The following is a 12154-nucleotide window of genomic DNA, read 5'->3' on the forward strand; positions in this document are numbered from 1 at the left end:
GCCTATTAGTATAGTAATATAAAAGTTACATAGACAAGTTTATTTTTTCCTTTTTTTTAAAAAAAAAGAGTAACTCTAGTCATGGTGTAGCGCACAGACCCACGAGTACACCATCTAATTACCCCATCTACATTAAATATATCTACCTAGACTAGGTCAGGGTCTGTAGTCTTGGTGATTCATGTGCTTGTTTAGATGCTTGAATGTTGAGAAGTATTGCCTCCACTACCACCTCAAGCAATACACCCAGATTTCAACATTTATCCACACACTTACCCACCCCCCCGATCCTCTTGCATACCTATACTCTTCAGTGTGAAAGATGACAACTTGAAATTGCAAATGTTCATTTTTAAAAATTTATTGTAGTCAAGCATTAAAATCAAATGTGATATGAAATACAATTACAGCAACTACATTCCAAATTTACATGGCTACCTTTGGATAATCACAGCTAATATGTGCAACAATACCTTTTGTTCAGGGGTACAAAATGTTTAAACAGCATCTCAAATGCAAATAATTTGATATGCTACATTGTATTGTAGATAATAGTAGCATTGTTGTAGGTAGGACATGACTATTCCATGTAATTGTGAATTTGCCTAAAGCTGATTCTCTCACATGTGGAATGTTTCATAGCCTTATTGACCAGGAATGAACCAAAAAAATTCAATAGTTATCACATCTCCAGGGTGTCCAAAACACTGCCTTTTGCAATAAACTCTGGGAAGGGCAACTAGTATTGGAATGTGATCTGAATCTAGTACTAGTTTCTCACTCTTGCTTAACTGTTAAATTATTTGCCCACCAAATTGACATCTCTTTGTTTTTCACTTAAATCAAGTGCTGCCTTTAAGTACAGATTCCAGAATTGTCTTGAAACTTTTTTATGACGTTAAACTCTGATCTTTGGTTGTTGATCAGATTCATGGATATCTAAAGAGTTGTTGAATCTTTAGAATGCACTGGAAGCATCTCTAGGAGTCATCACTTGAAGATTAATAAAGGATTAATTCAAAAATCACCCATAGTTTTAAAAAAGCAAGAATTTAATGCTAAACCCTTAAGGCATTGGTCAGACTGCATTTGGTGTCCTGTAAGCAATTTTGTACCCCATATCTAAGAAAGGATGTGATGGCATTGGAGAGGGTCCAGAGGGAGTTTGAGAATGATCCCAGGAATGAAAGAGTTACCATAAGCATAGTTCTGGGTCTCTACTCACTGGAGTTTAAAAGGATGAGGGGAGGGGGGAGAACCTCACTGAAACTTACTTTATATTGAAAGGCATAGATAGGGTGGACGTGTAGAGGATATTTTCAATAGTGGGAGAGTCTGGGACCAGAAGGCAGTGCCTTAGAATAGAAGGGCATCCCTTCGGCAAAGATGTGGAGATATTTCTTTAGCTAGAGGGTGGTATATTGTGGCTGTGAAGGCCAAGTCATTGGGTATATTTAAAGTTGAGGCTGACAGGTACTTAATTAGTAAGGACATCAAAGAAGATTGGGATTGAGTTAGAAAATAAATCAGCCATGATCAAATTATAGTGCAGACTTGATGGGCCAAATGGACTAATGCTGCTCCTAATGGTTGTCATACCATTTTACAGGCTAATGCTAAATTTGTCAGATCATTTTATTTTTCATATTCCAGACAATCTTAAATATTCTGTGTCCCCAGACAACTTGTAATTTCAGTGAAGCTGATAGTGATTTGAATCTTGACCTCTAACAGTAACATTCAGGCACAACGGTAGTGTAGCAGTTAATGCGATGTTCAGAGTTTAACCAGTGAACTCTCTTTGTATGTCCTCCCCATGGAATGTGTGGGTTTCATCACACAGGACATGATATGACAAAAACATTATACTGGTACATTGTGACATTTACCAAACTACCATGTTATTTGGTCTGGCAGCTGCATATAGAAAAATATCATTTAATGTTCTTTAAAATAAACAATTCTGATTAACATTATAAAACTCATTCACAATCAAAATAAGGAATGCTATCACCTTCATAGAATGAATGATAAATATTTTGCCAATATTCCAAGAAAAAAAAGTAATGAAATTCACAATTTGAGCTGATAGGCACAGCTCTTTTGCACCTGTTAATAACTAACTTAATAATTCCTTTTTTTTAGTGGATTCTAAGTATCATGATAAAAATGTGGAATCATTAAGTGATGAATTACAGGTTTTCTGTCTCCAAGCTCCTCTATTCAAGTGATTTCGTATTACTTGAATCAGTGTCAAATCACAGAAACAGGTCTTTCAGCCCACAATGTGCCCGTCGACAATAGAGTATCCATCAATACCAATTCCAGTTTTCAGCTTTAAAAAAAAATACCTTACAGGTCTAAGAATTCTTCTAGATACCCTTCAGCAAGTATTAGCTGTTCCCAAATCTGTCAAGCATTCTGCCTCATACACACAAGGAGAGGGCAGATTAGAAAATACACCACATAAAACGTAATACAATTAAATCACAAAGTTGGAAGTATAGTGCTGGTAACAATCTTGGATTAGCTACATAGCTGGAATGAACTGCAATATATCCTTGAAATCCTACTCTAGGAAACAAAAGCTCTTAATATTCATCTGGAACATTAACCTACTCCCACTCCTGTATACATAAACACAAGAATGAATTTCATTTCATACAGAAATGCTGGGGGAAATAACCAACAATCTTAGATTCTTATCAAACCATAATTTCATTACTACATGGATCTTTCCATGATCTTATCAGGGTCTGTTTTAACTCCACAATATGCATTTTACAGTCCAAAAGATTATTTTCTATGAAAGGAGGGCAAAATATAATTGATGTTTATTTTTTTATTCAGTTGGAGACAGACACAGGATCGAATGCCACCTCAATAGTGATTTGAAAGTGGGGAATGGAGTGCTGAAGATCAGGAGAACCCTTAGGAGTGCTATAAATGCATTTCCATCTTCCTTGAAGCTCTCTTCTATCTCACAGCCCATTATAAATTTTCCAGGAGTTTAATTAGATGTTTTTAGCAAGTCAATTCAAAGCTTTCAATCTCAATCCAAAAGCTAGTTAGGAGTAAACATCTTGTCCTGAAGTTAAATGCAAATGTGAGGGTTCCGTGCAGACTCAATTTTGCTCAGTATAACCAACCCACACAACTGCATCCATTCCCACATACTCATACATTAAGCTTTCTTGCTCTTCCTATTATCACTTGGAAATACTTAAGATACACTGATTAAAAAGATTAAAAATATATGCATTTGGCCAATGCTCATCTGCAAGTAATTTCAATTGCAGAATACCAACAATGTATCACATCAATATACACTGCTAAAAACAGCAAGTGTTTCCATATACATCATAACAAATATGAAACTCACATTGAATAGTACAGTACAGTGAACTTCATAAAATCTGCCGATGTTGGAAATCCAAGTGTCACATATATTTTGTACATGGAGCTTTCAGGCAACTCTTAAGATTATATTTTAATATATTGATGTAAACAAATATGCTTGAATGTTAGGTCCAATTGGTTATTCAAATGTATTAGCAATAACTATATTCATGACTGAACAGCAGATTTTTGGGCACTGAGGGAAATAAAGCAAATATGAAATTGGAGTTAAACTAAAAGTTAATTCAGTCTTGATTTTAGTGAATAGACTGCACATCATTCCACTTATGCTTTTATCAAATACCATACAAAATCAAGTTATCTTCAGTGATTGCTAAGTAAAACAAATCTCACAGTTGTTCAGGCAGAATCTGTGGAGACAGAAACAGAATTAAAATTATTTTCAATCAACCAGTAAATAGGAGTGAATCCAAAAGATGGGGATTAAACTAAATAGCAGGCAGCTCAAGGGACCCAATTAAGCCAAGTTACGTTTACTCCTCATCTTACCCACATCCTCTAACTAAAATTTCTTCTCATTTACATGTTGTGCAAACACATTTTTTAACATTAAATGCTATTACAGTATTAGTGACAATGAAATGATTGGATTACAATAAATGAGTTCACTAATGCTTTTGGGGGGCGGGGGGAAATCAAGTTATTTTAACCGGCCTGGACTTGATGCAACTTAAAACTCACCAACATCGCCAATTGGTAACCACCTCCTCCATTCAAGATCAATTAGAAGTGCACAATGAATTCTGGCACTTCTGGCGACTTTCACCTCCCATCAAATGAAGAAACAAAAAAATCTAGCCAAGCAGTGTTACAACAGGAAGAAAGTGAAGAACTGCAATCCAACTGAAATTAAAATTCACTAACTTAAAGGTTGTGCAATTTAGAGTTAGGCTTAGATGATGAAATATACACTTGGAGATGCATTGTGTTACGATTGTGATATCACAGACGCTAAGAGGGCAAGAACATGCTACAGAAGTCACAAAAGGGTCTCCACACTAAAACTGTCTGATACATTACCAGGTCTGCCAGAAATCCCACATGTAATTCTTTTACAGAATGGAATAGACCAGTAACAACCCTGCTCAAGACTTGTACAGATCTGGAAGTCTGAAGACATGGGCAACTCCACACTGTGGGGCCATCACAATGCAGCTTCCAATGGAGGGTAAGCACAAACAACCCAACATTTGAGTGCTCTGATGTAAGTTCATTGCTGTTGCCTGCAGCAAACAAAGGGGCATGCAAGATGCTTACAATCCAGCAACCATTCGTCAGTAGGTGAAAACAACTGTAGAGATGCTGGCTGCGAAACTGGCTGTGACGCTGCTGGTCCTTTCTCAAGGTCACTCCATTTGCTATTGCAACACTGCTACTCCACTCATGTTCTTGCTGTTGACTGTCAGCTATTCTGCCCTGGCTGCTACCATTCATGCCAAAAAGGCATTGTCAAAAATCTGACCACCTTGGAACAGACCTGCTCAATTGCATTCACACAGAAGAAGCAACAGCTTTCCATCAGCTGAGCTGTTGCTACTGAAGAAACACTGTAATCATAGTCATCAAGAATTATATGTTAATGCATGGATGGCATTTGGGATGCCTTGCTAAAACAAACATTAGCTTGTAATACTTATTTTGGAATTGTTGCCACTGAAAATACTGTAATGATCAATAAAACACTGAAGATGTAAAATGCTGTTGCATGGCAAATAGGCAAATTCTGAGTAGGACATTTGATTGAGGTGGTGTTTCACATTATTCTTTTTGCTTCTCTTCCTCTCCTCCTCAGTTGTTCCCAATATGTGTTAATGCCCTTAAGACATAGGAACACAGGAGGGTTGTTGCAAGGGATGGACTCTTATGCACCCAAATTTCTGCAGAATACAACAGATCACCACAAATCTCAAGGGCTGCTCTGTCAAATTTTTGCAGGACTCCTAAACAGCAACACAGGTAATGAAATGCTTGTCTGAATGTATCAGCCTCTTGAATCCTGTTACATGGTGCTTATTTTAGGAACGCTGAGTTAATGATAAAGAGACATCTGATCCACAAGCCACCAAGAAGACACCCTGTAGATCTCTGTGGCTGATTCAAAGGTAGCAACATGGGATTTCATCCTCAGAGTATCCACTGTGATCCTGGAAGAAGTTCTTTCCTCTGTGGGATCAGTGAGGTTGGAAGGAGCAGAAAGTCCTTTAAAGTATAAGCTTCTTGCCAATGACTACACCCTCTCCAACAACCTTACATCTTCCCTGAGGTCTTGAGGGATGTTCCTAGAATCTGAGTCTGCCATTTAAAAAGACTTGCATTTATATCAAGACTTTCACTCTCAGATCATCTACTCTTTTTGCAACCAATACTTAAAAGTTTAGTCACTATTGAAAAGTAAGTTGATTTACTTAGCTAACTTCCTTTGAAACCATCTGTACTGTTACAGAAACAACTGGTGATTGCTCAGCTTTGCCTCATTGTGTTGAGAGTAAGTACAGGCTGTGAGATGTGCATTTATTTAAAGGAGCAAAAAGATAACCCTAAAAATTATTGCCAAAAGGAGCTTTAGTTAATGAAGCTTTGAACTTACCACAGGAAGGCATTAAAAATATTAATTCTGATTAGGATAAAGCTGTCCACCAAGTTTCTGTACTGCAGCCTCAAAATTCTCATCTGTTGAAAAGATTAAAATGCTGATGATGTCAGGATATACTCATGTGTATTTATTCCTTGTAGTAAGGGATAGTATTAGATACATTAATAAATCTTCTAACAGATATTTGAAGTTTTTAACAATGTAAAAGGTTGCTTGATGTTAAAGCGTTTCTAGGAGTTAGCACATATATAATTTCAGCAACTGACTTTAGCCACCGTCTTCAGATCCAAATATGAACTGTAGTTTACATCTAAAATGCAGCTCTGAACAATAGGCTCCTAAGAACTGTGAACCACAGTTAACTGGAAGAACAGAATATATTGATTTAAATTTGTTATTTGAGTGTTTGTAGTGTGGGTGCGAAGAGAGAGGTGTGAAGTTTGTGTGTAGCTTAAAGGAAGCATTGTAAATATGGAATTGTCCAGAATTATCCTTTGATCTTCAGCATATAAAATGTTGAATAGTGTTGGGTCAAGCAGGCCCCTTGCTCCAAAAGGGATCTTAATTATGATGCTTCCTGTGTCTCAATTTGTCAAATTTAAAGAGAGTGCTTCAATACCTACCAGTACTTTTCTCCGGTGACTTTGTTCACATAACAACATTTGGGGGCTCGCTCGGAATGCCTTTGTAACTCATTGCATGGCCAGTGTTTTCAGCAGTCTAAGTAGGTGACTATTTTTTAAAAATTAGCACTTACATGTTGACCTATTTGGGTCAGTGGCTACAGGACCGCTAGGCATCATGAACACGGCAGAAAACTGAAATGGTAGAATTAAAAGGGAGGGGGATATCTGTGTGGTGTGTCTGTCCACATATGTGGGTTTATGTAAGAGAGTAGACTTTGTGTGTTAGCTTGGTGAGATGGGGCCAACAGTTGTGAAGGGTGGTTATTGAAGGTTTGGGATGCTAATGGGGGCATGCATACTCGTTCTGGGAACTGCATTTTAGCATACATGTTTATAAGTGTGTAACAGTTGGTGTAACAGCTAGATGCAAAGGAATACAGCAGAAATCATGAGTTCAGACGCACACAAGTGGCACAGTTCTGGGAACATACTCTGCGGTTTTAAGTGTGTACTGTTTAATGTGGACCCATCATTTATATTTTACGTAGTGTGGGAATTAATGTGGAGGTATTTCAGGGAGAGGTTTTACTTGTATGTCTGTCAGGATGGCACCTATTGAGGCCAGACAATGTCAGGTTGGAAACCCTGATGACGCAAGCCAGCCCTCTACCTTGATTATGACCATTCATTTGCCCTTCACCCCTGGATAGAAGCAGAGCATTTTGTCAGAGTTGCCCTAACTTAAAAGTCACTTGTGGGAATTCAGAATTCTGGCACAAGCTCGAGGAAATGATTGAAATTCACCAGATGCAACGTAAAGATATCCATGTGTCGGTAAAAGTGAATTCACTGAGGAATATGTAGTACAGTATGACCTGGGGGGGGGGGGGGGGGGTGCAGGATGGTATGTGGGCAACTACTGGGAATGCCAGCGATGAAGCGAGGTATCAATTCTTTAAAGGGGGAAGTGAGGCAGCAGCTGGGGGGGTGGGGAACAGGTGAGAGTAACTGGGGAACGATAATGTCAGTAATTCAGAGAGCTGAAGAGCTGGCCAAGGATTATTCAGAATATAAATATTGAGTGCATGAGGAGTCCTCAAGGAAGGACAATCCATGGAGGGGTGACCCAGTCTTCCTAAAAATGCCGAAGGCAGGCCTGAGTTCAGCCCACGAGGAAGTTTTAGACTTGGGGATAGTGGTGGGATTTACCAATTCTGCAAAAGTATCATGGGCCAGTGAGATAGACTGGAGGACGAAGAGAAGTCGTAAAGAGCCTATAGCAAATGTAGCTGCTGTGGCATGACAGAGAACCTGCTTTGTGTGCCAGCAGCCTGGACACATAGGAAGGAACTGATGGAATAGACGTGGGAGGGCAAAGGAGATGACTTGTTACAGCTGTGGCTTCTCAGGCTCTGGCTGGAGGCAGTGCTGAGAAATGAGGAAGGAACAGAACAGGCAGGATCCACAACAGCCCCCTCATTTTCCGATTTGGCTATCAACCAGACCGTACAGCTGGTGAGATCAGACAATGCCTGACGGCAGCCTCTGTTGTCAGTGGTGGTCATCCACAGATATACACAATGGGTTTACTAGACTGGAGAGGTGATTTACATTACCAGTGCAGGAGGTGAAACAATGACGGCAGAGAGAAGTCAGCCCCAATTGAGGGAGTGCAGCTTCCTGTAGATTTTTGAGTGTGTCCAATGAAGGTACTATCCTGGGAATAGACACATCGAGTAAGCAGGTGCGATCCTACACTCATGAAAAGGAGAGATAACAAGGGATAGTGAACATGTGTGACCCTCAAAGCAGCACACATGGCCCACAGAGAGACAGCAGCCCCAAGCCAGGAGGAGAGATTGGGTGATGTGTGGGAACCATGTCAGGAGGTTTCAAGGGTAGGGGCTAAGCACAGTCAGGAGCTGTTAGAAGTAGTCCAGCTACCTGAGGTGATACAGTAAAGGCTCACCAGAAAAGAGACCGTAAGGAGGATAAAGGGAACGAGTGGGCAGAGATCAGTGTGAGGAGGGCAGCAGAAGAACAAGCAGCAACAGAAATTACAAGTAACAACTGTTGCCAATTTAGTAAGATTATATGGAGATGTGAAAGACCACTGTAATCAGGGTAAAAGTGCTGAAGGACCATGCAAAACAGCAGCAGCACATCGCTGATCAGAGAGAGCTGGAGGGGAAGTCCTTCTACAGCCAGGTGACCAGGTCCTGGTGAGGGTGCTGCCTGAAAAAGCAGGGCTTGCTCCCAGATGGATAGGACCACAAATGGTACTTTTAACAAGTGACACTTGTGTGTATGTGCAGACTCGACAAGGCAGCCAGTGGAATCACCAGACACAAGTTAAACCATACGACTCACCTTCTTGTTGCCCCCACAGAGCGGGAGATCAAGTGTACCCAGTAACTGTGTAATTACAGAGAACCTAGGAGATGAACACCAGACCTGACCAGACTTGATGGAAGCAGACCCACAGCACATGCGAGGGCAGAGAATATCAAGAAGATGCAACAGAAAGCCGAGAAAAGCATGTTAAAGTGCAATGGAAATGATACTCTGTAATGAAGGCTGGCTGCTGGAGGTACCTGATTAGTTGTACAATATAGAATAGAAAAGATAATGGTTAAATAAATGGGGGATGATTTAAGTTACAGCAGAGACATCAGGTTCCATAACTTTGATGGCATGGCAGACTGAAAGATTGCACATGGCATCTGAAGGCAGTCACCCTAACCTGAATGGGCAGTGAATACAAATGAACTGGGCCCTTTTATCGGTCGGGCCAGTGATCGACTGGACAGTTCAGAAGGGGGTGCCACCCCAGGGAGACCACCCTAACCCCTTCCTGTACATTAATGAGAGGGCTTGTGAGCCTGAAACATTTACCTTGCTGATGCCCCTGGAAAAAGTGTTTTAGCTACCAGAGAATGAAGGGTTAAAGACAAAGAATGTGATTAAACTGCAAGTGGCCTCCAGGGAAGGAGACAACAGGCATACCAACAAAGCTGCATTTTCAAAGACTGTTGTTCAAATATCTGGAACAAACTCTCTACTTAGCATTTTGTAGATAGCCATTAGGTATGATAGGGTAGAAGTAGATGCCTATAAAGTAACTGGGAGGATTCAGAGACAGGGCAGTTATGCTACCCTAGTTGAATAGATGCTCCAGGAGGGCCAAGGAGGAGGGACTGTTAAGAGAATTTTTTGGGGTTAGCACACAGAGCAAACAACCACAGCAACCAGCCTTCAGATCCAAATATAAACTGGATTAAATCTGAAATGCAGCTCTGAACAATGTGTCTCTAAGAACCATGAACCACAGTTAATTGGAAGACCAGACAATGCTGAATTAAATCGTTATTTGGGGGTTTGTAGTGTGGATGCAAAGAGGGAGGTGTGAAGGTGGTGTGTAGCTCAAAGGAAGCATTATAAATAGGGAATTGTCCTGATTGTCAATTGATCTTTAGCATATAAAATGTCATGTAGTGTTGGGTCAAGCAGACCTCTTGCTCCGAAAGGGGGTCTCAATTATGATGCATACTGTGTCTCATTTAGTCAAATAAAGAGAATGCTTCAGATCTACCAGTACTTCTCCTTTGTGACTTTGTTCATGCAATAACACTTAACATTGTTATCCTATTATGAATAATGGAAGAGTTGGTCCTATCAGGAACTATGCAATTGTAGTTTAAGAGGAAATGTGCAAAATTGTCGAGATTTGCTAAGACACTGAAAGCAAGGAAGGAACCAGCAGAAGCTCTGATTGCTTTTAATTCTCACTGATCAAAGAACCAAAAGATTAGAGGACTGCTAACTTTGCATTGTTGTTAAAAAGAAATGCATAAAACAAGTAGTTACAAGTCAGTTTAGCTTCAGCAGTAGCATAATCCATTCTGAGGGGCAGCAGAATTATTTTCTTGCAAAAATGCAAATTAAGCATGAATTTCAGGAAGGTTGTATGTAATTAATTTGACTGTTTTTTTAAAAAAAAAGGAGTTTTAATGAGTGCTTCATACAGTCTATTAGTACTCCCAGACTTTTTTGGGTTACCACCCCCTTTGCTCCCAGACTATACCATTATATAAAAACTGAAAATTTTGATTTATGACGCAGTGAAAGAAAATAGGGACTGCAAATTCAAAGCAGTGACAAAATTATTCAAATCTATTTAAAGCTACAAGTAAAATTACTTAATTAAAATGAAACCAATTTTCATCAATTTTAGAGTGTACTTTAGTAGTAGTCCAATTATTCACTACTTCATTACTTTTTCACCTTTCAATGCATTTGGTACAATGATATCAGCTTTTCAACATCAGGCTCAATGTTCCTCAGGAGCACCAGATCCCCACATTCAGTAACTTGCAGTCTGTTTCAATGCTGTGAAAAAAGTCGAAACTATGCTCCGCTAAATACGTGCTCAAAAAGTTGGAAGACCCAAGGATACACAAATCACCCAGACCAGATGAACTACACTCTAGGCTTCTGAAAAAGGTAGTGGTAGAGACTGTGGAGGCATCAGGAATGATCTTTCAAGAATCACTGGACTCTGGCATGGTGCTAGAGGACTGGAAAATTGCAAATGCTACTCAACTCTTTAAGAAAGGAGGAAAGCAGCAGAAAAGAAATTATAGACCTGTTAGCCTGACCTCAGTGATTAGGAAGCTGTTGGAGCCAATTGTTAAGGATGAGATTATGGAGTATTTGGTGACACAGGACAAGATAGGACAAAGTCAGCATGGCTTCCTTAAGAGAAAATCTTTCCTGACAAATCTCTTTGTAACTCTTTGATAGATAAAGGAAATGCAGTGGATTTTGTATATTTGGACTTTCAGAAGGCCTTTGACAAGGTGACACATGAGGCTGCTTACTAAGTTAAGAACGAATGGTATTACAGGATAGTTACTGGCATGGTTAGAGCACTGACTGATTGGTAGGAGGCAGCAAGTGGGAATAAAATGATCCTTTTCTGGTTGGCTGCCAGTGACTAGTGGTGTACTGCAAGAGTCTGTGTTGGGACCCCTTCTTTTTATGTTGTATACCAATGATTTAGATGATGGAATCGATGGCTTTGTTGCCAAGTTTGAAGATTGGTGGAGGGGCAGGCAGCGTTGAGGAAACAGGTAGGCTGCAGAAGGACTTAAAGATTATGAAAATGGGTAAGAAAGTGGCAAATGAAATAAAATGTTGGCAAATGCATGGTTATGCACCTTGGTAGAAGAAAAAGTGTGCAGACTATTTTCTAAATGGGGGAAAATCCAAAAATCTGAGATGGAAAAGGGACTTGAGAGTACTTGTGCAGAGGAAGGCAAGTACAATGTTAGCATACATTTCAAAAGGTCTAGAATATAAAAACATGAATGTGATGCTGAGGCTTTTTAAGGCACTGGTAAGGCCTTACCTCCAGTATTGTGAACAGTTTTGGGCTCCTCATCTAGCATTGGAGAGAGTTGTGGGGAGGTTCACAAGGATGATTCAGGGAATGAAAACATTATCATTTGAGGAA

General features: G+C 39.8%; 1 protein-coding gene across 3 annotated transcripts in view; it reads right to left on the reverse strand.

The window, feature by feature from the left end:
• Positions 1 to 345: 345 nt before the first annotated feature.
• LOC140726544 (uncharacterized) overlaps positions 346 to 12154 on the reverse strand; it is a 55323-nt gene continuing 43514 nt past the window's right edge. For 2 of the 3 annotated variants that reach the window (XM_073043078.1, XM_073043076.1), the window contains 2 exons: positions 6008 to 6090; positions 346 to 3770 (listed from right to left, as the gene is read on the reverse strand). In XM_073043078.1, the coding sequence (XP_072899179.1) occupies positions 6029 to 6090 (62 nt within the window). In that variant the 3' untranslated portion in view covers positions 346 to 3770; positions 6008 to 6028. The remainder of the gene's footprint in view (positions 3771 to 6007; positions 6091 to 12154) is intronic. The other variant, XM_073043077.1, reaches the window with a different exon arrangement.

This window comes from Hemitrygon akajei, chromosome 4 (genome assembly GCF_048418815.1).
Source record: "Hemitrygon akajei chromosome 4, sHemAka1.3, whole genome shotgun sequence".
Taxonomy (NCBI): Eukaryota; Metazoa; Chordata; class Chondrichthyes; order Myliobatiformes; family Dasyatidae; genus Hemitrygon; species Hemitrygon akajei.